This window comes from Dipodomys spectabilis, unplaced genomic scaffold (assembly GCF_019054845.1).
Source record: "Dipodomys spectabilis isolate Male_0828 unplaced genomic scaffold, ASM1905484v1 ptg000373l, whole genome shotgun sequence".
Taxonomy (NCBI): Eukaryota; Metazoa; Chordata; class Mammalia; order Rodentia; family Heteromyidae; genus Dipodomys; species Dipodomys spectabilis.
Genome location: NW_024871050.1, coordinates 2,134,074 through 2,160,009, shown reverse-complemented (window position 1 = coordinate 2,160,009; position 25,936 = coordinate 2,134,074). Strand labels below are relative to the sequence as shown.

General features: G+C 44.4%; 1 protein-coding gene across 1 annotated transcript; it reads left to right on the top strand.

Annotated features, from left to right (window-relative positions):
- Window positions 1–1,450: 1,450 nt before the first annotated feature.
- Sumo1 (small ubiquitin like modifier 1) lies at window positions 1,451–25,549 on the top strand. The gene is made up of 5 exons (XM_042667021.1): window positions 1,451–1,604; window positions 17,257–17,331; window positions 18,582–18,659; window positions 23,444–23,515; window positions 24,722–25,549. Exons 1-5 carry the CDS (start codon window positions 1,593–1,595, stop codon window positions 24,788–24,790), a joined length of 306 nt encoding a protein of 101 aa, XP_042522955.1. The 5' UTR covers window positions 1,451–1,592; the 3' UTR covers window positions 24,791–25,549.
- The last annotated feature ends 387 nt before the right edge of the window (window positions 25,550–25,936 follow it).

Genomic DNA, 25,936 nt, shown 5'->3' with positions numbered 1-25,936 from the left:
CAAGGTTAGCACTCTACCACTTGACCCACAGTGCCACTTCGGGCTTTTTCTGTTTATGTGGTGCTGAGGAATTGAACCCAGGGCTTCATGCATGCTAGACAAGTAAGCACTCTACCACTAAGGCACATTTCCAGCCCTAGATGCTTTTGATATCCTAATAAACCATTAGGTAACCAAAATCTGAGGCCAGGGATCAAATCTGTAATCCTAGCATTTGGGGAGGGCTGTGAGTACATGGAGATATGTTTCAAAAAGGTAACTAAAAAACGAAACAAAGGGCTGGGAAGGTAGCTCAGCGGTAGAGTGCATGCCTTGCAAGCATGAGGCCCTGGGTTCGATTCCTCAGCACCACATAAACAGAAAAAGCCGGAAGTGGCGCTGTGGCTCTAGTGGTAGAGTGCTAGCCTTGAGCTGAAGAGCTGAGGGACAGCACCCAGGCCCAGAGTTCAGGCCCCATGACCGGCAAAAAAAAAACCAAAAAACAAAAAACAAAAGCACACAGAGGCAAGTCATAAAGACTTATGTCTGTTTTCTAAGAGTTTTGTTCTAGCTCTTAGTATATACCTTTAGTCCCTTTTAACTAATCTTGCCTTTAAGGTAGGGATCTAAAGTCATTCTTTTGCATAAAGATGTCCATTAGTCTCAGTACTAATTATTGAAGACTGTCCTTTCAATATTGAATTGTCTTGGCATTCTAGTTGAAGTGTGCCAGTTCATTTTATTTTAAGAAAGTTATCTCTTTAGCTCAATAGGACTGATTCAACGGCTAAAGCCACTTTATATCTATCCATCAACTTTGTGTCTAATGAGCTACGGACCCAGTGGCTCAGGCCTGTAATCTCTACTCAAGAAGCTGGGATTTAAGGATCCCAGTTCAAAGTCAGTCTGGGCAGGAAAGTCCATCTCCATTTAACCACCAAGAAGCCACAAAGGGAGCAGTGGGTAAGTGAGACAGCGCTAACCTTGAGCAAAAACACTCAGGAACAGCGCCCAGGACCCGAGCTTAAACCCCACGACCGTTAAAAGAAAAAAAACCAAGACTGTGTCCAAGTGGTTGCTCTTGCTGTTGCTGTCAATCAAGGTCACGTGTTTGGCGGGGGCGGGAGTCCGGGTAAACAAAAAGTGTGGGCTGCGGGGTAAGGCTGTCAACGCTTGGGCAGAGCGGAGAGCACGCGGGGAGGAGACAAAGAGGTGTCAGGTTCCGAGGGCCGTGGCGACGGCTACCCACGTCCAGACGTGAGGCCCTGGGGTCTTCTCTCGGCTGGGAGGTGGAAGCCCCGTCCGAGGTGCGGAGGCTGCTAGTTCCCGGGGCGCGGAACAAGCCGCAATTCCCTCCTTCGGCCCCACAAAGCCGTTTCTCGCGCCCGCCCGCCCCAGGCCACTCCCCCACCGGCTTTCCCGCCGCCCTTTTCCTCTCTTCCACATCCCGCCCCTGTGCGCGTGGCGGAAGTGACGCGGGGCGTAAGCGGAAGTCCCTGCAGCCGCGGTGTTGTGCTGTAGGGAAAGGAGACGGATTTGTAAACCCCGGAGCGAGGTTCTGTGTGCCCGAGGCCGCTGCTGTGCGGAGACCTCCCGGTGAAGCCGCTGTCACCATGTCTGATCAGGTACTGGGCGCGGAGCTCTCGGTGGCGGTGGTCGGGGCCTTGCGCCGCTGGCCCGCCTGCTGCTCGGCCAAGCGGGGGGGGGGGGGGGGGGGGGGGAGATGGAGTGGCGGGGGAGGGGAGCACGCGGTGGGGGAGGGGGCGGCTGGTGGGGGGCTGGGCGGGCGTGGAGGGGAGCAGGCTGGGGCCCGGGACGCCCGGGCCCGTGGCGGGGCTCCGGGCTCCGCCCCGCCCCTCTCGGGGCTCGCAGCGCATCCCCAGTGCTCGGGCGCCTCTGGTCGCAGCTTTTCGACGTCGTCCCCCTTCTTTTCTCCCGGGTGGACCAGGTGCAGAACCCCGCTTCCGCCTCCTGAGAGAATCCCTGGGGAACCCGGCCGTCTCCTCCAGAGGTCTGATTGCCGAAGCAAGGCCTAGGCCCCAGTTATGTAACGGGAGAGAATCCCTGCCTGGGAGGCTCTGTGTCCCTTAGAAGTGGCTGCACTCCACTTTTTGGTTCTTGTTCCGGGCAGAAGGGGGTGGGGACGAGGGGGACCTAGTCTCATGTTGCCAGGAACTTAGGACAAGCTTTTTTTCAGTACGGATTGTAGGTAGGGCCAGTTCCCTGCTGCTTTCTCCTATATCCTTTTTTTCCATCTGGGGGTGCAGCGTTGTCTTCTCCGTACTTTATCACTTCTTGCTCAGGATTGGCTCATCGACTCTCCAGTTGTAAAAGAGCACTCAATAGTCAGGAAGCTAGACCCAAACTGTTGAGAGCAACAAAAGCCATTTCATCTGAGCAGTAACTTTCAAATGACTGGTACTTTTGAGAAAAATGGTAGGAACACTATATAGAGTAGTTACAGGGTATTTGAAGAGGCAGCGAGCTCCATTTTAATGTGTCAAGAATTTTGCCTAGATTTTCTATTCAATTAGGAGTGATTTTTTTTTCCCCTGAAGTTTTTCTTCCTTATCTTGTTCTAATGAACCAGTTTTGTGGCTCATTTTTTAATTCTCAAGGTTTTGCTCTGGTCTTCGTTCAGATGACTTTGTGTTTTAAAGTACTTTTGGACTTACTTGCATAGTGATAATTATTCAGAAAACTTTTTAATTTAACTTCACGAAATACTTGAACTTTTAAATTTAACACTTATTCCCTTGGCTTTTAACCCAATTTTGTATCAGCTGGTGAGTGCAAGTGATTTATACAAAATGCTTTTTTTTTCTTTTTTGACCAATCCTGGAGCTTGAACTCTTGGCCTGGGCCCAGTCCCTGCGCTTTTTTAGCTCAAGGTGAGTTCTCTACCACTTGAGCTATTGTGCTAATGGCTTTTCTGAGTAGTTTATTGGAGATGGGAGTTTCAGGGACTTTTCTGCCCGCACGGGCTTTGAACCGAGATCCTCAGATGTCAGCCTTCTGAGTAGCTGCGATTATAGGCGTGAGCCACTGGCACCTGGCTTACAAAATGCATTTTAAAAACTCATAATCTCGGGGCTGGGTAGGTGGCTCAGTGGTAGAGTGCTTGCCTTGCATGCCTGAGGCCCTGGGTTCGATTCCTCAGCACCACATAAGCAAAAAGAAAAAAGCCAGAAGTGGCGCTGTGGCTCAAATGGTAGAGCACTAGCCTTGAGCTGAAGAGCTGAGGACAGTGCCCAGGCCCAGAGTTCAGGCCCCACGGCTGGACCAAAAAAACAACAAAACAAAACAAAAAAAAACATAATCTCGATTAGTTTTGGATGGATTTACTTGCTAATAATGTAGATTAATTCCCAAGTTGGTATGAGAATAGCATTAGTATCTCCCTAGACAGTTGTTTACTTTGTTACCAAGGAGGGAAGAACAGCTATAAATGCTTAGTCTTACCAGCCTTGTATTTTGATGCTTGAATATAGCTAGAAAGCATTTGAAGTTTACAATAGCTTGATAGAAGAACAGTAAACTAAATCGGAGAATTATTTTTAGTCCAGTTTGAAGTCAGATTGTTTAAGGATGTAAAGAAAGAAAGGATGTAAGACTCATTGTTTTCAGGGGTATCTTTGAGGCTCTAACTGTTAATACTAGGACATTATTATTTTAGTTCTCTCTCTTTTTTTTTTTTTTTTGGGTCCAGTTGTGGGCCCTGAACTCTGGGCCTGGGCGCTGTCCCTCAGCTCTTCAGCTCAAGGCTAGCGCTCTACCACTTGAGCCACAGCTCCACTTCCAGCTTTTTTCTTTTTGCTTATGTGGTGCTGAGGAATTGAACCCAGGGCCTCAGGCATGCAAGGCAAGCGCTCTACCACTGAGCCATCTTCCCAGTCCTAGTTCTCTCTCTTTTTAGTTCTCATTCTTTTTTCTATTTTTTGGGGGGGATATTGGGGTTTGAATTCAGGGCTTCATACTTGTTAGTGCTCCACCTCTTAGCCATGCCTCCAGCTCTGCTTTTTGCTGGTTATTTTGGAGATGGTATTTTTCAGACTTTCTTGCTTGTGCTGGCCTTGAACCAAGATCCTCCAGATTTCAGTCTCCCTAGTAGCTAGGATTACAGATGTGAGCCACCTGGGCCTGGCTACTCCCATTCTTTGTTGGAGGTTCAGTGTTTGTTGTTGTTTGTTTGTTTTGGCTGTGAGGCTTAAACTCAGGGCCTGGACACTGCCCCTGAGATTTTTTGCTCAAGGCTAGCATTCCATCACTTCCTATTTCCTGGTGGTAAATTGGAGATGAGAGTCTCATGGACTTTCCTGACCCAGACTGACTTTGAACTGAGATCCTCAGATCTCAGCCTCTCCTGAGTAGCTAGGATTACAGGTGAGCCACCTGTATCCTGCTCTTTTTTTTTTTCTTTTTTGTTCAGTTGTGGGGCTTGAACTCTAGGCCTGAGCGCTGCTTTTCAGCTCAGGGCTAGCTCTCTACCACTTAAGCCACAGTGCCACTTCTGGTTTTCTGGTGGTTAATTAGAGATAAGAAGCTCTTGAAGCCAGGCTGGTGGTGGCTCCCACCTGTAATCCTAGTTACTCAGGAGGCTAAGCTCTAAGGATCACAGTTCAAAGCCAGCCCTTGCAGGAAAGTGCATGAGACTAGAGAGAGAGCTAGCCTTGAGCTGAAGAGCTGAGGGACAGCGCCCAGGCCCAGAGTTCAAGCCCCATGACCTACCAAAAAAAAGTCTCATGAACTTTGTGCCTGGGCTGCCTTTGAATCATGATCCTCAGATCTCAGCCTCCTGAGTAGCTAGGATTATACTTGGCACCTGGCTTGATTTTTTTTTTTTTTGGTTGGTCATGGGGCCTGAACTCGGGCCTGGGTGCTGGCCCTTAGCTCTTCAGCTCAAGGTTAGTGCTCTACCACTTGAGCCACAGCGCCACTTCTGGCTTTTTTCTGCTTATGTGGTGCTGAGGAATCAAACGTAGGGCCTCATGAATGCGAGGCAAGCACTCTACCACTGAGCCAACTTCCCAGTCTCCCCCTCCCACCCTTTTTTTAAACTTAAAAATAGTTACAGTTCTAATGACTAGTGGCCGGAGCAGCTGAGGGTAATCCTCTCTTCCTGCTCCCCCCCCCCCCCCCCAGCCTTGTACATGTTAAGAAAGCCCTCTACCACTGAGTTATGTCAACATTTCGGCTCTAGAATTGGAAAGTTACCTCAAAATAGCAGGTATCTTTCTTTTTCAGATCCCTTGATAGTACTTTTGTTATTGAGGAAGGACTTGATACTATGGAGTAGTTTCTCTTTTTTTCTTTCTTTTTTTTTTTTTTTTGGTCTTGGGGCTTGAACTCAGCCTGGGCGCTGTCCCTCAGTTCTTCAGCTCAAGGCTAGCTCTCTACCACTTGAGCCACAGTGCCACTTCTGGTTTTCTGGTGGTTTATTGGAGATAAGAATTTCACAGACTTTCCTGCCCAGGCTGGCGTTGAATTGTAATCCTCAGATCTCAGCTTACTGCTTAGCTAGGATTACAGGTGTGAGTTTTTCTTTTACAGGCTTAGTTTTTCTTTTCTTTTTTTTCTTTTTGTTGGTTGTAGGGCTTGAACTCTGGGCTTGGGTGCTGTCCCTCAGCTCTTCAGCTCAAGGACAGCACTTGAGTCATAGTATCACTTTTGGTTTTCTCATGAACTTTCCTGCCAGGGCTAGCTTTAAACCATGATCCTCAGATCTCAGCTTCCTGAGTAGCTAGGATTATAGGTGTGAGCCACCTGAGCCCAGCTTTGCACAATTTTTTTTTTTTTTTTTTTGTTGGTCATGGGCTTGAACTCTGGGCCTGAGCGCTGTCCCTCAGCTCTTCAGCTCAAGGCTAGCACACTACCACTTGAGCTACAACGCCACTAATGGTTTTCTGGTGGTTTATTGGGGAAAAAAGTTTCACGGACTTTCCTACCTGGGCTACGATCCTCAGATCTCAGCCTCCTGAGTAGCTAGGATTACAGGCGTGAGCCACTGGAGCCCAGCTGCACAATTTTTTGATCTAAACAATCGACCTGGAAATTTCATGTTCAGAGGTTTTTGTGGCTTTCTTTTTGTTGTTGTTGTTGGCAGTCATGGAGCTTGAGCTCTGGGCCTGGGTGCTATCCCTCAGCTCTTCAGCTCAAGGCTTGCTTTCCTACCACTATGAGGTACAGCACCACTCTGGTTTTCTGGTGGTTTATTGGAGATAAGAGTCTCATGCACTTTCCTGCTAGTACTGGCTTTGAACTGTGATCCTCAGATCTCAGCCTCCTGAGTAGCCAGGATTACAGTGTGAGACACCAGCACCCTCTGTTCAGGGATTTTCATAAGGAACTTTTTTTTTTTTTGCCTATGTGTTTTGAACTCAGGGCCTGGGTGCTATCCCTCAAGTTTTTCGCTCAAGGCTAACGCTAATACTTTGAGGAACAGCTCCACTTCCAGTTTTCTGGTGGTTTCTTGGAGATAAGAGTGTTAAGGACTAGCTAGCATTACTGGCAGAAGCTACTGGAGCCCTGGGGGAATTTTTTTTTTTAAGACATCTTTAGCATTTCCTTTTGGAGTTTCCTGAAAGTGATAATTTTTCAAAAATAGATAATTATGATACTCCTTTTCTTAGAGAAAGTCTTTGAAGAAAGTTCACATACTTTCTTTTTTTTTCGGTCCAGTCGTGGGGCCTGAACTCTGGGCCTGGGCGCTGTCCCTCAGCTCTTCAGTTCAAGGCTAGCGCTCTACCACTTGAGCCACAGCGCCACTTCTGGGTTTTTTCTTTTTGCTTATATGGTGCTGAGGAATCGAACCCAGGGCCTCAGGCATGCAAGGCAAGCGCTCTACCACTGAGCCAACTTCCCAGCCCAAGTTCACATACTTTCTATTCTTCAGTATTTTAGTTTTACAGTTTAAAATTGAATAGTTCTGTTAAATGACAGTTCTTTTTTTGGGGGGGGGAGGGGTCTGGTCGTGAGGCCTGAACTCTGGGCCTGGGCGCTGTCCCTCAGCTCTTCAGCTCAAGGCTAGCCCTCTACCACTTGAGCCGCTTCCGGCTTTTTTTTTTTCTTTTTGCTAATGTGGTGCTGAGGAATCTAACCCATGGCCGATGTATGCAAGGGAAGCACTCTACCACTGAGCCACCTTCCCAGCACTTTTTTTTTTTTTGGTGGGTCATGGGGGCTTGAACTCAGGGCCTGGGCACTGTTTTTTGTTTTTTTTTTTAGTCTATTGTGGGGCTTGAACTCTGGCCTTGGGTGTTGTCCCTGTGTTCTTCAGCTCAAGGCTAGCACTTTGCTGCTAGAGCCACAGTGCCACTTCGGGTTTTCTAGTGGTTTATTGGAGATAAGAGTCTCAGCAACTTTCCTGCCCAGCTTTGAACCATGATCCTCAGATCTCAGCCTCTCCTGGGTAGCTAGGATTACAGGCGTGAGCCACCAGTGCCCGGCTCCTGAGTTTTTTGTTGTTGTTGTTTGTTTAAAGCTAGCACTCTACTACTTTGAACCATAGCCCCGCTATTTCTGTTTTCTGGTAGTTAATTTTTTTTTTTTTTTGGTCCAGTCGTGGGGCCTGAACTCTGGGCCTGGGCACTGTCCCTCAGCTCTTCAGCTCAAGGCTAGCGCTCTACCACTTGAGCACAGCGCCACTTCCGGCTTTTTTCTTTTTGCTTATGTGGTGCTGAGGAATCGAACCCAGGGCCTCAGGCATGCAAGGCAATTGTTCTACCACTGAGCCACCTTCCCAGCCCTCTGGTAGTTAATTGAAGATAAAAGAGTCTTACAGATGTCCTTCCCCGGGTGGCTTCGAACTTCGGTCCTTACTAGCTTCCTGAGTAGCATGAGACACCAGTGCTTGGATGGCCATGTTTTTTTAAAGTTGCTTTTTCAAAAAAGCTTCCCCCTTATTTATACTTTCTATTACCTTTTCTGAATCAAAGGAGACCTTGAGGGGAAGAGCTAAAGGAAGGAAGGGTGGAGTTCTGTTGCTCTGAGCTCATTGTTCTAAATACCTTAGGCCAGTTATTTAAAAGGTTCTACCAGTATTTAATATATATTAAAAAATGTACATTAAAATTGATGAAATTTTCACAAGTTGAACACTGGGTACACCCAGATAAATTGTAGTTGGGTGTGGTGGAAAGCAGGTTGGGCTACATAGGGAAACCCTATCTCATTTCTATTCCACTCCTCAAAAGGAGGGAAAAAAATAGAAATTAATTTTTTTCTGTTTTAATACACTGATTATTTATTTATTTATTTATTTTTTGGTCGGTGGTGGGGCCTGAAGTCTGGGCCTGGGCGCTGTCCATCAGCTCTTCAGCTCAAGGCTAGTGCCACAGCACCGCTTGAGCCATAGCACCATTTCTGGCTTTTTCTGCTTACATGGTGTTGAGGAATCGAACCCAGCACCTTATGCATGCTAGGCAAGCACTCTACCACTGAGCCACCTTCCCATCCTGAATTTTTATTTTTATTTTGTAGGATGTGGGGCTTGAACTGTGGGTCTGGGCGCTGTCCCTGAACTCTTCAGCTTGACAAGCACTCTCCCACTTGGCCACAGTGCTACTTCGAGTTTTCTGTTGGTTCATTGGGGATCAGAGTCTTACGGACTTTCCTCTTCGTGCTGGCTTTGAACTGAGATCTTCAGATCTCAGTCTCCTGAATAGCTAGGATTATAGGCCTGAGTCACGGGAGCTAGCCACTGTAATATTTTATAAGGGCTCCTACAAGTGTGTTTCTGACTTTTCCTGGTTGATCATGAGGCTTGAAGTCAGGGCCTGGGCTGGGTGCTGTCCCTGAGTTCTTATGCTCAAGGCTAGTTCTCCACTTTGAGGCACAGCTGCACTTGGGAGGTTTGAGTGGTTAATTGCAGATAAGGATCTCACAGACCTGTTTCTGGTTGGTTTCAAACTGTGATTCTCAAATCTCAGCTTCCTGAGTAGCTAAGTATTTCAGGGGTGAGCCACCAGCACCTGGCAGGTTCTGGCTTCTTTTGCTCAATATTGTCTGGTTGTTTGTTTACTAACCTGTGTAGTAGTTGTGTGTTGTGGAATCTCATTAGTGTATATTATTTCATTTTGTGGAATGAATTTCTATTCTGCTTTTGAAGGATATCACAGTAGTTTTCTAAGATTTTTATTTTCTGTGCCCAGCTTGCTGTTAATTTTTCTCCTGAAACAAGTCTAGACATCATTATTAACTCAGGGATAATGTAGCCTCACAATGCCTTCCATATTTCTTTTCTTTTTTTTTTTGGTCCGGTCGTGGGGCCTGAACTCTGGTCCTGGGCTCTGTCCCTCAGCTCTTCAGATCAAGGCTAGCGCTCTACCACTTGAGCCACAGCGTCACTTCCGGCTTTTTTCTTTTCGTTTATGTGGTGCTGAGGAATCGAACCCAGGGCCTCGAGCATGCAAGGCAAGCGCTCTACCACTGAGCCACTTTCCCAGCCCCTTCCATATTTCTTTTTTCACCTTTTTTCTTTTTTTCCTTCCCCTTCATCTTTAAGAGATACCTTTTAGTCTTCTCTCATGGATGCAGAAGGCTACTTTTGCATTTTTTTTTTATTTTTATTTTTTTTGGTCCGGTCGTGGGGCCTGAACTCTGGGCCTGGGTGCTGCCCCTCAGCTCTTCAGCTCAAGGCTAGCGCTCTACCACTTGAGCCACAGCACCACTTCCGGCTTTTTTCTTTTTGCTTTTGTGGTGCTGAGGAATCGAACCCAGGGCCTTGAGCATGCAAGGCAAGCGCTTTACCACTGAGCCACCTTCTCAGCCCCCTTTTTTAATTTTCTAAAAATTTTTTTTACTTTTGCATTTTGAAGTCATTTTGAGACTTTGTATCATTTATAAATCTTTAAGTGCATATCTCAAGGAGAATTTTTTCCTTTAACATACCAATATTGTTGGAGCCAGGAGCTGGTGGCTCACTCCTACAATCTTAGCACTTTGGAGGCTGAGATTGGAAGATCTCTGTTCAAAGCCAGCCCTAGCAGGAAAGTCTGTGAAACTCTTTATCTCCAATAAACCATCAGAAAATCGGAAGTGGCGCTGTGGCTTAAGTGGTAGAGTGTTTGCCTTGAGCTGAAGAGCTGAGGGACAGCTCTCAGGCCCAGAGTTCAAGCCCCAAGATCTACAAAAACAAAAACAATATTGGTTAACACATTTTTAAAATAGGAAATTATCAGCTGGGCACCAGTGGCTCATTACAGTGGCCTGTAATGCTAACTACTCAGGAGGCTGAAATCTGAGGATTGAGGTTCGAAGCTGGGCCTGGCAGAAAAGTTCTCATGAGACTCCAGTTAACCATTCAGACAACTGAAACTGGAGCTGTGTGGCTCAACTGGTAGAGGGCTAGCCTTGAGCACAAAAAAGCTCAGGGAAGGCCCTGGCTGAGTTCAAGGCCTCCAACTGGCAAAAAAAAAAAAGAAAAAAGAAATACTATCAGATGCTTGTGGCTCAGGCCTATAATCCTAGCTGCTCAGGAATCTAAAATTTGAGAATACCTGGTTCTCAGCCAGCCTGGGCAGACAAACCCTCAGTTTCTTTTTTTCTCCAAATAACCAGCAAAAAGCCTGAGTGGGGGTATGGCTCAAGTGGTAGAGTACTAGCCATGAGTGACAAAGCTGAGGGAGAAGAGGACCTGAGTTCAAGCCCCAGTACAGATATAAAATATAACACCGAATATGCATATATGAATATTTTTGATTCATTTGAGGTTTCCTCAGAATTCCTTCTCTTTCAGTAACAATGAACAATCCTGTGTACCTGGAAGGGAATAGATTGGGAGTAATTACCTGTGATACTTTGTCCATGTGATTGAATTATCAGCGTACTAATCATTGTCATAGGGCATCTTTGCAAAGCCCCTTCCCTCCTCACCCCACCCCCGTACTGGGGATGAGAGGTGGGTGGTACTCAGGGCCTTGTGCTTATAGGCTAGACAATACCACTGAGCCATGCTTTCAGCTGTTTTTCACTGGCTGTTTTTATAGTAGGGTTTTGCTTCCTGCCTGGACACATCTTTGAGCCAGGATCTGCCTACTTTTAGTCTTCTCATCTTCGCTGGATCATAGGCTCATTTCACAGTGTCCCAAGTTCCTACGGTGGTAGAGTCTCTTGAACTTTTCTTTCTAGTCTGGGCTGATGTTACAGTCCTCTCAATCTCAGCCTCCCATATAATCTGGTATAACTGGTAGATTATAAGTGTATCCAATTTTGAGTTGAGAAGGGATCTCTCAAACTTTTCTGTCTGGGCTGGCCTTGAACCATCATTCCCTTTCCCAGCTTCCCAAGTAGCTAGGGTTTACAGGCATTGGCTACCAGGGTCCAGCTACAAAGCTGTTTGTTCTTTTGACTTTGCAATAGTACAATTTTATGAGCTTAGTAAGTTTGTAAATGAGAATTGTTTTCTTTATCTTTTCAGTCAAATTCTTTCTTAACCCAGGTATCTTATTATTTATTTGATTTATTTTTGCCAATCCTAGAGCTTGAACTTGGGGGCTGGCCTCTGTCCCTGAGTGCTCAAGGCTAGCACTCCACCACTTGAAGCTCCACTTCTGGCTTTTTCTGTTAATGTGGTACTGAGGAATTGAACTCAGGGCTTCATGTATGGTAGGCAAGCATTCAACCACTAAGCCACATTCTCAGCCCCAGCCATCTATTTCTAAGTTGTTTCTTCTATTGGTTGATAGTGGAGGTGCTGGTGGCTCACGCCTGTAATCCTAGCTACTCAGGAGGCTGAGATTTGAGGATTGAGATTCAAGCTAGCCCAGGCAGGAAAAGCTCATGAAACTCTTTTTATTTATTTATTTATTTTTGGGTCCGGTCATGGGGCCTGAACTCTGGGCCTGGGCGCTGTCCCTCAGCTCTTCAGCTCAAGGCTAGCACTCTACCACTTGAGCCACAGCGCCACTTCCGGCTTTTTTTCTTTTTGCTTATGTGGTGCTGAGGAATCGAACCCAGGGCCTTGAGCATGCAAGGCAAGTGCTCTACCACTGAGCCACCTTCCCAGCCCCATGAAACTCTTTTATCTCCAATAAACCACCAGAAAACTGGAAATGGCACTGTGGCTCAAGTGGTAGAGCTCTAGCTCTAGCCTGAAGAGCTGAGGGACAGTGCCCAGGCCCAGAGTTCAAGCCCTGACCAAAAAAAAAAAAAAAAAAAAAAGATAGTGGAAAGTACCTAGTGAATTCTTTATTTTAATGACCAGAGTTCAGTTTCTCATTGATCTAGCCCTGAAGTTTTAGAAGTTTTCAGTCTTTTATCTTGTATACTTATTTCCATCATCAGTTTCATCTGCTCTTCTCTCCAGCTAAATAAAGGAGCCTTCTTTGGATTTCCCTTTTCTTTGGTGATGTACTATCGCAGATCCAGAACTGAATACTTTCACTGTTTTGTAACCAGCCTACCATATCATTCTGTGCCAGCTACATTTTTTTTTTTTAAACAAAAGAAAGAAAAAAAAGCCAAAAAGTAATTGAGATCACTAGAGACAAGCTAGCCTTTTTTGGGAGTGGAGGGCGGTGAGGGGGTTGGTCCTGGGGCTTGAACTCTGGGCCTGGGCGCTATCCCTCAGCTCTTCAGCTCAAGGCTAGCACTCTACCACTTGAACAACAGCTCCACTTCCGGCTTTTTTCTTTTTGCTTATGTGGTGCTGGGGAATCGAACCCAGGGCCTCATGCATGCAAGGCAAGCGCTCTACCACTGAGCCACTTTCCCGGCCCTTTCTGAGTGTTTTATTGGAGATAAGAGTCTTACTAACTTTCTTGCCTGGGCTGGCTTTGAACTGTGATCCTCAGATCTCAGCCTCCTGAGTAGCTAGGATTACAGGCATGAGCCACTAGCGCAGGGTCAAGGTAGCCTTTTTTGTCCAGAATTTTCTCATTCTCCTGGTGATTGTCAAAAAAAGACATGAAAAACTAGGTACTGTACTAAGCAAGCATAAGTCTATTAAGTAGTATAGATACCTGCTACTTTAGAGGTTTAGAGTTGGGAAGAGTTCATCAAAATGGAGAGGCTAGTCAGATATTAGCTTATCTTTGGAAATTTCAAATCCCAGGGGTTACATGTTTTTATGAAATTGAAGTGAATTATCTCTTGCTACCAAACATGAATATAAAATACTGAAAAGATACTTGCTTGAATTGACTGTTGTATACGATAGTCACAAGATCTTTGCTTGAACTGGCTATTTTGTACAAGCATGAAGCATGAGTAAGATTTTGTGGGAAAACTGCTGTCAGTTTATTTATTTAACATTTAATTACCTAATATTGGCTGATATCTTTTTATAGGGAGTTATGTCTGAATGGTACTGAGAGGGAATAGGTTAGGAAAGCAGAGATAATTGAGATAGAGGATGAGTATTCAAGGAACTATAAATAGTTCATTATGACTGGAAGATAGACTACTTTGCAGACAGAGATTAGGAGATTAAAGATGGATTACAAGGCAAGAATCAGCACCCGAAAGATCAGTCTGTGTCAGCAAAGGAGTTTGAATTTAATCCTGAAGATTTTAAGCAGATCGGATTGCATTCCAGAGACCTGGAACTGATAGCATTTTGGAGAATTAACTGAGGGAGCTAGACTAAAACTGTTGCAGTAGCTGGACCCTGGTGGCTCACGCCTGTAATCCTATCTACTCTGGAGGCTGAGATCTGAGGATCAGGGTTCAAAGCCAGCCCAAGCAGGAAAGTCAATGAGATCCTTATCTCCAGTAAAGCACCAGAAAACTGGAAGTGGTTCTGTGGCTCAAGTGGTAGAGTACCTGGAGCTGAAGAGCTGAGGGACAGTGCCCAGGTCCAGAGTTAAAGGCCTATGACCACCAACTACAAAAAGCTGTTGCAGTGCCTGAATTAAGGCAGTGTGAATAGAAAGAATGGGATGAGCATGAGTGCCACTAAGAATTGTTTGAATGATTAAGAAGTTTAAGAGAGCAAATGTTTTAACATAGTAAACATTCTATGCATTGAGCTACAGTCCAAGTTCTGTAGTTGGTTTTAATTTTGGTTTTTAGAAAGAAGTGTTAAGACTAATAGAAGAGTTAGAGGTATTGCGTTTAGTTTTGGACATTTTCACATTAAGATACCCAAAGGACCTTAACCCTGGCGTGCCTGCGTGCCTCCGTGCTTGCCTGCTTGCCTGCCTGTGTTGTGTGCGTGCGTGTGTGCGTGCGTGTGTGTGTGTGTGTGTGTGTGTGTGTGTGTCCAGTCCTGGGGCTTGAACTCAGGACCTGGGCCCTGTCCCTTAGCTTCTTTTGCTCAAGGCTAGCACTCTACCACTTGAGCCACAGTGCCACTTCCCGTTTTGTCTTTTTACATGATACTCAGGAATCGAATCCAGGGCTTCATGCATACTAGGCAAGCATTCTACCACTAAGTCATATTCCCAGCCCTAACCCTGGCACTTGTGTGAGTGTGAAACAGTAGAGGTGTCAGGTTGGAGAATGGTTGTAATTAATATTTGAGAGGTACCTGTAAATCATCTGAGAGGTACAGTAAAAAGCAGAAGATCAAAGACCATTAATTCTGAGTTTTTTTTTTCCCCCTGGGCTTGGGGCTTGAACTCTGGGCCTGGGTGTTGTCCTTGAGCTTCTTTTTCTCAATATGAACGCTCTACTACTTGAACCATAGCACTACTTCTGGCTTTATATATATATATATATATATATATACACACACACATACACATATGAATATAAATATATAAATTTTGGTCAGTTGGGGGGGCTTGAACTCTGGGCCTGGGCGCTGTCCCTCATCTCTTCAGCTCAAGGTGAACGCTCTACTGCTTGAGCCATAGCACCACTTCTGGTTTTTTGGTGGCTTATTGGAGATGAGTCTCATGATCTTTCCTGCTCAGGCTGACTTTGAACTGCACTTCAGATCTCAGTCTCCTGAGTAGCTAGGATTACAGGCATGAGCCACCAGCGCCTGGCTTTTTTTTGAGTAATTTAATGGAGAGAAGAGTCTCAATGGAGTTTCCTTCCTGGACTGGCTTTGAACTGTGATCATCACATCTCAGCCTCTTGAGTAGTTAGGATTATAGATGAGAGCCACCAGTGTCTGATTTTTTTTTTTTTAAATACTGTACTTCAGCTTATCAGTTGATGCAACTTTTGATGCGAATTGGTAGATGAATGAAATAGATTTCCTTGAGATAATTTCAGGAGAAGCTGAGAGTCCAATTCAGTCAATCATCTCTAAACTTTATTGCCAAATAATCAGCAAAACTCAGGGCAGAGGCTTGATTCAAATGGTAGCTTGCCACCCTGGCAAGTACAAGGTCTTGATTTCATGTTCCAGTATCACCAGAGGGGAAAGAGGTCAGTTAAACAGAATCCTTGTGTTAAAAGTTAGTGGTGAGCCGGCCGCCTGTTGTTCACGCCTGTAATCCTAGCTACTCAGGAGGCTGAGATCTGAGGATCGAGGTTCAAAGCCAGCCCGGGCAGGAAAGTCCGTGAAACTCTTTATCTCCAATAAACCACCAGAAAACCGGAAGTGGCATTATAGTTCAAGTAGTAGAGCCCTAGCCTTGAACTGAAGAGCTGAGGGACAGCGCTCAGGCCCAGAGTTCAAGCCCCACGACTGACAAAAAAAAAAAAAAAGTGGTGAGCCATGCGCCAGTGACTCAGGCCTGTAATCCTAGCTACCTAAGAGGCTGAGATCTGAGGATTGTGGTTCAAAGCCAGCCTGGAAAGCAAAGTCAGGGATACTCATAACTCCAGTAAACCACTAGAAAACTGCAAGTAGCACTGTGGCTCAAGTGATAGAGCACTAACCTTGAGCTGAAGAAATGAGGGACTGCCATCCCAAGGCTCAGAGTTCAAGCCCCACAACCTACAAAAATAAATTGGTGGTTGGGAATGTGGCTTAGTGCTGAGTGCTTGCCTCGCATGCATGAAGCCCTGGGTTTGATTCCTCAGTACCACATAAACAGAAAAAGCCAGAAGTAGTGCCCTGGCTCAAGTGTTAGAGTGCTAGCCTTGAACAAAAAGCAGCTCAAGGACAGTGTCCAGGCCCAGGGTTACAGCTTGTGGGGTCTTCCCCCCCCTCCCCCCCCTTCAAAAAAAGTGGTAGTCCAATTGTTCGTATCTATAATCCTAGCTACTCCAGGCTGAGATATGAGAACAGAATTCAGAGCCAGCTGTGGCAGGAAAGTCCTTGAGATTACCACCTCCAGTAAACCACTAGGAAACCAGAAATGGTGCTGTGGCCCAAAGTGCTGGCTTTGAGCAAAAAAACTCAGGGACAGCAACGGGCCTTGAGTTGTGAGAGCCTGAAAATCCAAGCTGTGAGACCGGGAAAGGATTGGGAGTGTGGAATGCCTTCTCCCAACATACTCTCAGAACTGCTGAGAGTCCTTGGAGAGGTCAATCAGTCCTGGCTTAATGGGAATTTGGATTTCTATCCAGAGAGTGGGCAAATTGTAAGCTCTCCTTCCCAGAAAAAGGTCATCTACTACTTATATGCAAATACTGTCACAGGTCGAAGCTTATACCTTACTTCCCTTGCACAAGAGCAATAAAATCCTTGACTGAAACCTTGGAATCTGAAGTTGGTGGAAGGCTGCAGGTCCCCTGCTATCCCAAACCTCAGTTCTACCATCTGGTGTCCATTATTGTTTTGTTCCCAGTCGCTGCTGGTCAAGGGGCATATGGTGGGTGGCAACATTGAGTTCAAGCCCAAAGACTGACAAAAAAGCCAGGTGCTAGTTGCTCAAGCCTGCAGTCCTAGCTACACAGGAAGCTGAGATCTGAGGATCATGGTTCAAAGCCAATCCAGGCTGAAAACTCTGAGACCCTTATCTCCAATTAACAACCACCTACCCCCCCCCCCCCCCAAAAAAAAAAAAAAAAGTGGTACTGTGGCTCAAAGTAGTAGAGTGCTAGCCTTGGGCAAAAGAGCTCAGGGACAGTGCCTAGGCCCTTAGTTCAAGTCCTATCACTGACTAAAAGAAAAGTCTTAGTAAAGGAGGTTAATTTTGCCTGCTGTCATTAATACTAAGGAAATGTTAAAATTAATTAAAAATAGGCAAGGATTCATACTAACAAAGTCAGTTCTATTAAGCATTTTCATTTTTTCTGTTAACTTCGTTTTTTTTGTTGTTGTTGGTTGTGGGGCTTGAACAGGGTACTTTCCCTGTGTGTGTGTGTGTGTGTGTGTGTGTTTAATAGACCATTATTTTTGAATGTGATGATAAAAACTTTTCTTGATTTCTAGTGAGCCTGGATTTGGGAAAGTAATTGACTTAGGACTTTTGCTTATCTTGAAATTTCTTTCAGGAGGCAAAACCTTCAACTGAGGACTTGGGGGATAAGAAGGAGGGAGAATACATTAAACTCAAAGTCATTGGGCAGGTGAGTTTCCCCTCCCTCCCTCCCTCCCTCTCTCTCTCCCTCTCTCTTCCTCTCTTTTCCTTCCTTCCTTCCTTCCTTCCTTCCTTCCTTCCTTCCTTCCTTCCTTCCTTCCTTCCTTCCTTCCTTCCTTCCTTCCTTCCTTCCTTCCTTCCTTCTTTCTTTTTCTCTAGGGTGTAAACATATAGGAACAATAATGGTTAAGACAAATTATTTTTTAAAAATTGCATCTTTACCATAATGAATCTGTTGAAGGAAGGGGAGACTTTGTTTTGTTACTTTGCTTTAGATTACCTTAATTTTTCCAACTAGAATTCTGTTCTTATAAATCACTTTTCTCCAATCCTTTTCTCTTCTGGCATCTCGTTCTCTAAACTGGAATCTGAATCGTATTAATTCCTTTGGATATGGTATTCCTTTGGATATGGTATATGCCATTTTCTGTGCCTTTTTGATGAGGGTGATGGGGCATTTGTTTTGTTGCTGTTAGAGGTTTATTTTGAAGAAATGCATTCTTTAATATACAAACTTACACTGGTAAGGTTTTTTTTTTTTTGGCGGTTGTGGGGCTTGAACTCTGGGCCTGGGTGCTGTCCCTCAGCTCTTCAGCTCAAGGCGAGTGCTCTACCACTTGAGCTACAGCGCCACTTCCGGTTTTCTGGTGGTTTATTGGAGATAGGAGTCTCACAGTCTCTCCTGCCCGGGCTGGCTTTGAACCACAATCCTCAGATCTCAGCCTCCTGAGTAGCTAGGATTACAGGCGTGAGCCACCGGCGCCTGGCTTGGTAAGGTTTTTGTTGTATGCTGGTCCTGGGATTTGAACTCAAAAGTCTGGGTGCTGTGCCTGAGCTTTTTTGTTCAAGGCTGGTGCTTTACCACTTGAACCACAGTTGAACTTCCAACTTTTTAGTGTTTAATTGGAGATAGTCTTAGAGATTTTCCTGCCTGGGCTGGCTGGCTTCAAACTGTGGTCTCCTGAGTAGCCAGAATTACAGGAATGAGTCACCAGTGCCCAGCTTACACTGATAAATTTAACTTCTAAGAAAGATTATCTTTGTAGATATAAAGCAGCTTTGAGGATAATTAGTGTTTTGATGAATTCTGTTAATGATAAAAGGAATATTTTGGTGGAAAAATATAGGAGACATGGTTAATGTTTCTATAGCATATATGTAATGATATGTATAATTAATTTTCTTTACACAAGTTAATTTATACAAAGAGAAATACTGTTTCTTCTTTTATCTCCTTAGGATAGCAGTGAAATTCACTTCAAAGTGAAAATGACAACACATCTCAAGAAACTCAAAGAATCATACTGTCAAAGACAGGTTTGTATATTTAATGTTAAATACCATGCTTTTTCTTTCTTTCTTTCTTTCTTTTTTTTTTTTTTTTTGGTCCGGTCATGGGGCCTGAACTCTGGGCCTGGGCGCTGTCCCTCAGCTCTTCAGCTCAAGGCTAGCACTCTACCACTTGAGCCACAGTGCCACTTCCAGCTTTTTTTTTCTTTTTGCTTATGTGGTGCTGAGGAATCGAACCCAAGGCCTCATGCATGCAAGGCAAGTGCTCTACCACTGAGTTACATTCCCAGCCCTGCTTTTTCATTTTTTTTTATTGAAGGTAGTCAAAAAGAAAATGATCTTAGTTAATTATTTTTGCCATTGGGAGCTAGAGGAAATCACTCTCATTTTATCATTTATCATACCCTCTTTTGTTGTTGTTGTTGTTGGTGGTGGTGGTCATGGTCATGGGTCTTGAACTCTGGGTGCTGTCCCTGAACTCTTCAGCTCAAGACCAGCACTCTACCACTTGAACTACAGCGCCACTTCTGGTTTTCTGGTGGTTAATTGGAGATAAGAGTCTCATGGACTTTCCCACCTGCTCTGGCTTTGAACCGCGATCCTCAAATCTCAGCCTCCTGAGTAGCTAAGATTACAGGCCTGAGCCACCAGCACCTGGCTTATCATATCTTTAATTGCCAATTTGCTTGTTTGACTAGTTTCAAAGTTTGAACTAGTAAGGAAAAGTAACTCAGTTATTTGCTTGTGGCTCATGTTTGTAATCCTAGCTACTTAGTAGACTGAGATCTATGGATTGTGGTTCACAGCTAGCCCAGGCAGGAAAGTCTTTTTGTTGTTGGTTGGTGGTGGTGGGTCAGGGGGCTTGAATTTAGGGCCTGGGCACTGTCCCTTAGCTAAGCCCAGTGCCACTTCTGGTTTTCTGGTGGTTAATTGAAGATAAGAGTCTAAAGAGGACTTTGCTCTTTGGGCTGGCTTTAAACTTCAATCCTCAGATCTCAGCCTCCTAATTAGCTAGGATTACAGGTGTGAGTGACCAGCACTTAGCTCCATGAAGCTTTTATATCCAAGTAACCACCAAAAATCTGGAAGTGAGGCTGTGGCTCAAGTGGTAGAGGGCTAGCCCTAAGCATAGAAACTCAGCACCTAGGCCTTAAGTTCAAGCTCCAAGACATCACACATAAAAATAGTAACTCAATTATAAAGACTTTTCAAATGAATGTTTCTTATTTTATTTTATTTATTGTTGGTCGTCCGTGTGTGTGTGTGTGTGTGTGTGTGTGTGTGTGTGTGTGTGTGTGTGTGTGTCGGTCATGGGGCTTGAATTCTGGGCCTGGGCGCTGTCCCTCAGCTCAAGGTGAGCGCTCTACCACTTGAGCTACAGCGCCACTTCCGGTTTTCTGGTGGTTTATTGGAGATAGGAGTCTCTTGGTCTTTCCTGCCCGAGTTAGCTTTGAACCGCGATCCTCAGATCTCAGCTTCCCGAGTAGCTAGGATTATCGGTGTGAGCCACCTGGCTGAATGTTTCTATCTTGTTGGCTTTCAAGTTTATGTAACAATAAAGGCAAGTGGAATTGGTGTTGATTATGAAACTTCCTAGTAGAGCACTGGTGGCTCATATCTATAATCCTAGCTACTCAGGAGGCTGACATCTGAGGATTGGGGTTTGAAGCCAGCCTGGGCAGGAAAGTCTGTGAGACTCTTACCTCCAATAAACTCTGAAAAGGCTGGAAGTGGTGCTGTGGCTCAACTGGCAGAGCACTGGCCTTGAGCCAAGAAAGCTCAGGGATAGCATCCAGTTCTTGAGTGCAAGTCCTAGGACCAGTACGTGCGCGCGCACACACACCTGGAAAATTCTTTGTGCTTCTGACCACAAGTATTATTCCATATGTTAAATTGAAATTCTAGCTGGGTGCTGGTAGCTAAAGGAGGATTGAAGTTTCAAGCCATTCTGTGCAGAAAAGTCTGGGATTCCATCTCCAAAATAATAAGCCAAAGGCCAGGCTGGAGGTGGTAGAGTGCTGACTGAGCAAGCAAGTCAAAGACCATGACATGCTCATTTCAAATCCCAATGCCACAAAAATGCTACTACTGTCATCCCCCCCTACATGTTTTTTTTTGGCTCTGGTCGTGGGGCCTGAACTCTGGGCCTGGGCGCTGTCCCTCAGCTCTTCAGCTCAAGGCTAGCGCTCTACCACTTGAGCCACAGCACCACTTCTGGCTTTTTTCTTTTTGCTTATGTGGTGCTGAGGAATCAAACCCAGGGCCTCATGCTTGCAAGGCGAGCGCTCTCCAACTGAGCTACCTTCCCAGCCCCCCTACATGTTTTACTGTTATCAATTAGTTGCACAAGGGAAGAAGTGTATTGTCTTTATAGCACTACTGATTACTGTTAATTATATTTCATGTTTCAGTAAGAACTTGCTTTAGAAAAAAAATCTCTATAAGCCGGGCGCTGGTGGCTTACACCTGTAATCCTAGCTACTCAGGAGGCTGAGATCTGAGGATCTCGGTTCAAAGCCAGCCCGGGCAGGAAAGGGCAGGAAAGTTCGTGAGACTCTTACCTCCAATAAACCACTAGAAAACCGGAAGTGTTGCTTTTGCTCAAGTGGTAGAGCGCTCACCTTGAGCTGAAGAGCACAAGGACAGCGCCCAAGCCCAGACTTCAAGCCCCATGACCGACAAAAAAAAAAAAAAGCTATGTAGAAATATTTAATACTAAATCTTCACATTCTAGCCTTTGATTTACATTTGGGCTCCACTGCTGCATGGCTATGTAACCTGGACAAGTTACTTAACCTTCATGCTTTTTTCCCCTCATTAGTAGAATGAAAACACTGTAATAATCACCTCTTGAAAGTGAAATGAGATAGCCAATTTAAAGCCTTAACATGGTGCTACTTAGGAGGCTGAGATTCTAGGATCATAGTTTGAAGCCACCCTAGGCAGGAAAGTCATGAGATTCCAATTAATCACCCAAAAGCTGGAAGTGACTGTGGCTCAAGTGGTAGACTGCCAGACTTGAGCAAAAAAACTCAGGGACAGGGTCCTATGTTCAAGTTTCAGGACTGGATCAAAAACAAAAAAAGTTACTTATTATAAACGTTACTTATGATCATTGTTAATAAAAATATATTTTAATAAGTATAATTAGAATTAACATATGTAAGAAATAAGAATATTCTAAAGTGAAATGATCTAAATCAATCATCAAGAAATAAGTTTAGTCAGTCTGTATTAAAATTGAATTTAGAAAAGACAATGAATTTTAGGGCTGGGAAGATGGCTCAGTGGTAGAGCGCTTGCCTTGCATGCTCAAGGACCTGGGTTCGATTCCTCAGCACCACATATGCAAAAAAGAAAAAGCTGGAAGTGGCGTTGTGGCTCAAGTGGTAGAGCGCTAGCCTTGAGCTGAAGAGCTGAGGGACAGCGCCCAGGCCCAGAGTTCAGGCCCCACGACCGGACCCAAAAACAAAACAAACAGAAAAGACAATGAATTTTACATTGTACCAGTGGTGCATGTTTATAATTGTAAACTTAAGAAGCTGAGATGTGAAGATAGTGGTTCAAAGCCAGCTTGACCGGACAAATCCTCAAGACTCTTTTATCTCCAGTTAACCAGCAAAAAGCAGAATTGGGGGTGTGGTTTAAGTAGTAGAGCTACTATTGTGAGCCAGAAAGCAGAGCAAGAATAAAAGGCTCTGGGTTCAAGCCTCATGCTGTCATTTAAAAAAGGAGCAACAAGTGGTACAGCGCTAGCCTTGAGCTGAAGAGCTGAGGGACAGTGCCCAGGCCCAGAGTTCAAGCCCTACGACTGACCAAAAAAAAAAAGGCGCAAGAAAGCCAGGCACTGGTAGCTCATGCTTGTAATCCTAGCTACTCAGGAGTCTGAGATAAGAGGATCATGGTTCAAAGCCAGCATGAGCAGGAAAGTCCATAAGAAACTTATTTCCAGTTAACCTCTAGAAAACCGAAGTGGCCCTGTGGCTCAAGTGGTAGAGTAGGACCTACCCTTGAGCTGAAGAGCTGAAGGACAGTACCGAGGCCCAGAGTTCAAGCACCACAACCGACAAAAAAAAAAAAAAGGCAAGGAAAGAAAAAAAAGAAAGCCACTTCTGGCTTTTGGATCCTTTTTTTTTTTTTTTTTGGTTGGTTGTGGGGCTTGAACTCTGGGCCTGGGCGCTGTCCCTCAGGTCTTCAGCTCAAGGTGAGCACTCTACCACTTAAGCTACAGCGCCACTTCTGGTTTTCTGGTGGTTTATTAGAGATAGGAGTCTCACAGTCTTTCCTGCCCGGGCTGGCTTTGAACCATGATCCTCAGATCTCAGCCTCCTGAGTAGCTAGGATTACAGGCGTGAGCCTGTAGGATTACAGGGCGCCCGGCCCTTATTTATTTATTTTTCTTTAATTTTTTTTTTTTTTTTTGGTCCCGTCGTAGGGCCTGAACTCTGGGCCTGGGCGCTGTCCCTCAGCTCTTCAGCTCAAGGCTAGCACTCTCACTTGAGCCACTTCCGTTTTTTTTTTTTTCTGCTTATGTGGTGCTGAGGAATAGAACCCAGGGCCTCATGCATGCAAGGCAAGTACTTACTCTACCACTGAACCACCTTCCTAGCCCATAGCTTTTGGATCTTTAATTGGAGATATGAGTCTCTAGGATTTTCCTGCCCAGGCTAGCTTCTGTGATCCTTAAATCTTAGCCTCCTGAGTAGATGGGATTATAAGTATAAGCCAATGGTACCTGGATTAGTTTTTTAATATTAAGCTCTCTTGGCTGCACTGTATAAATTTAAGATTTGCTATTTGTTTATTTTTAGGGAGTTCCAATGAATTCACTCAGGTTTCTCTTTGAAGGTCAGAGAATTGCTGATAATCATACTCCAAAAGAAGTGAGTATCCTCTTGAATATTTTTTTTCCTTTTTGTCAGTTGTGGAGCTTGAATTTGGAGCCTGGATGCTGTTCCTGAGCTCCTTTGCTCAAGGCTAGCACTCTACTACTTGAGCTACAATGCCACTTCCAGTTTTCTGGTGGTTAATTGGAGACGAGTCTCTCAGACTTTCCTTCCTGGGTTGGCTTTGAACCATGATCTTCAGTTCTCAGCCTCCTGAGCAGCTAGACAGGGGTGAGCCACCAGTGCCCACCTGAATTAAAAGGAACAAAGGTGTTGGGGTTGTAGCTCAGTGGTAGAGCATGTGCTTAGCATTCATAAAGTCCTGTTTTTTTCTTCCATCATTACAAAACAAAGTGTGTATGTACATGAATGCATAAATGCACATATGTTTTTGGGAGTATGTTAGGGTTTGAATGCAGGGCCTTGTACTTGCTAGGTAGGCACTGTCTGTCTAGTCCAGCCTATCTAGTTGGTTCTGCCAGTCGTGGGACTTGAACTCAGGGCCTGAGTTCCTGAGCCTCTCTGTGCTTAAGGCTAGTGCTCTGTCCCTTGAGCTACAGTACCACTTCCAGCTTTTTCTGAGTAGTTTATTGGAGACAAGAGTCTTGTGGACTTTCCTGCCCTGCTAGGGCTGGCTTCAAACTGTCTGCCTCCTGAGTAGCTAGGATTGCAGGTTGTTTTCTTTTTGGCTTGTACTGGATTTGAACTCAGAGCTTCGTGTTTGCTTGGCTGGCACTCTTCCACTTGATCCACTCCTTCAGCCTAGGTTTTTGTTGGTTATTTTGGAATGAGAGTCTTTTGGACAGAAAGTCCTTTTCTGTTTGAGCTAGCTTCAAAGTGCAGCCCTCTGGGTCTCAGCCTCTTGTGTAGCTAGGTTTACAGGTGTGAGCCACTGACACCCTCTTAATACTTCAATTTTATATAGTGAATCATTTGGGAAGTGAAATTGACACAGTAAAAAGAATAGCTGGATAATCCGAACTGGAAGGAGGATATAACTACTCTTTTTAGATGTTGGAGGTAAGGTGTTTTGAACCTAGAGCTCTAAACATGGAAGGTAAATCACTAAGTGATATCCCTGGCCCTTCTAGGTTCTTTAGGTGAAAGAACTGTAGAGCACTTCAAAATAGTGGCCACATAATTGCAGCCAATTTTAAAATAGTGAATTTATATTCTCTTACTAACATTTTTCTCCTCTTACAGCTGGGAATGGAGGAAGAAGATGTGATTGAAGTTTATCAGGAACAAACGGGGGGTCATTCAGCAGTTTAGATATTCTTTTTATTTTCTTTTTCTTTTGCCTCAATCCTTTTTTATTTTTAAAAATAGTTCTTTTGTAATGTGGTGTTCAAAATGGAACTGAATACTGGCACTCCCATCTCTTTAAAACATCTGTTAATTTGATTCTAGTGCTCATTATTATCATTTGTTTTCATTGTGCTGATTTTTGGTGATCAAACCTCAGCTCCTTTCACATTGCCCTCTCATTTTAAAAAATGACGTTTGTGCACAGAGAGGCCACTTTTCAGGACTGCAATTTTAGGTAACATCGACCAATGCGAGTGTTCACAAAGACTTTCCAATTGGCCCTGAAGTTCTAGCATGTGATTGCTTCACTCCTGGACTATGACTTTCAGTGGTAGATGGAAGTTTTTCATAGAACTGAACTGTGGGGAAAATGACCTTTCCTTAACTTGAAGCTACTTTTTAAAGTCTGAGGGTTTGGACCAAAAGAAGAGGAAGATATCAGGATTGGAATCAAGCTGGCAGACATGGTAAGAGTGATGCTTAACTCCAAAGATGGCTTCACTGAAGAGAAAGTGTTTTAAGATTAAAAAAAAATCTTGTCAGAAGAACCCAGAAAAGTTCTAATTTTCATTAGAAGTTAATAAAGTTGTTCATGAAGAAGTGTATACAACAGAACACTGCTCCTTTTGATTTTATTTGTACTTTTTGGCCTGGGACATGGGTTTTAAATGGACACTGTCTGTACCAGCCTCATTAAAATAAACAATATTTGTAAAAATCGCACTAGTGCTCATTTTATTTTAAATGTATAGAAGAAGAAAACTAAAGGTTTTCTTGCATGGTACTGGAAATCATTTGCAAACGGTACAAGTATTTCTTCAGTACTGTATAGTGATGATGTTAATAACTTTCACTGAAAGTTACTGAAGTGCCTTCTGAATCAAAGATTTAACTAAGACCATAGTATCTTTGAAAATATTCAATGTTTTGCTTTTTAAAAAATTGACATCCCTGTATGGTGCATATAATGATAGTTACCCAATTCAATTGAATAAATGGGCATGCCAAAAAATTTTCAGTTGGTTTATGGTGATAATTTCAGTTACTTTTAACAGTTTACAAAATGTCTGCCTAGTTATGATTCAGTATATTTATTTATTTATTTATTAT

What these genes read in the sequence shown, in the direction of transcription:
- Sumo1 (XM_042667021.1), top strand. An exon ending in AACTCAAAGTCATTGGGCAG is followed by an intron (nt 17,332 to 18,581) that starts GTGAGTTTCCCC and finishes TTATCTCCTTAG; the next exon opens with GATAGCAGTGAAATTCACTT. An exon ending in AATCATACTGTCAAAGACAG is followed by an intron (nt 18,660 to 23,443) that starts GTTTGTATATTT and finishes GTTTATTTTTAG; the next exon opens with GGAGTTCCAATGAATTCACT.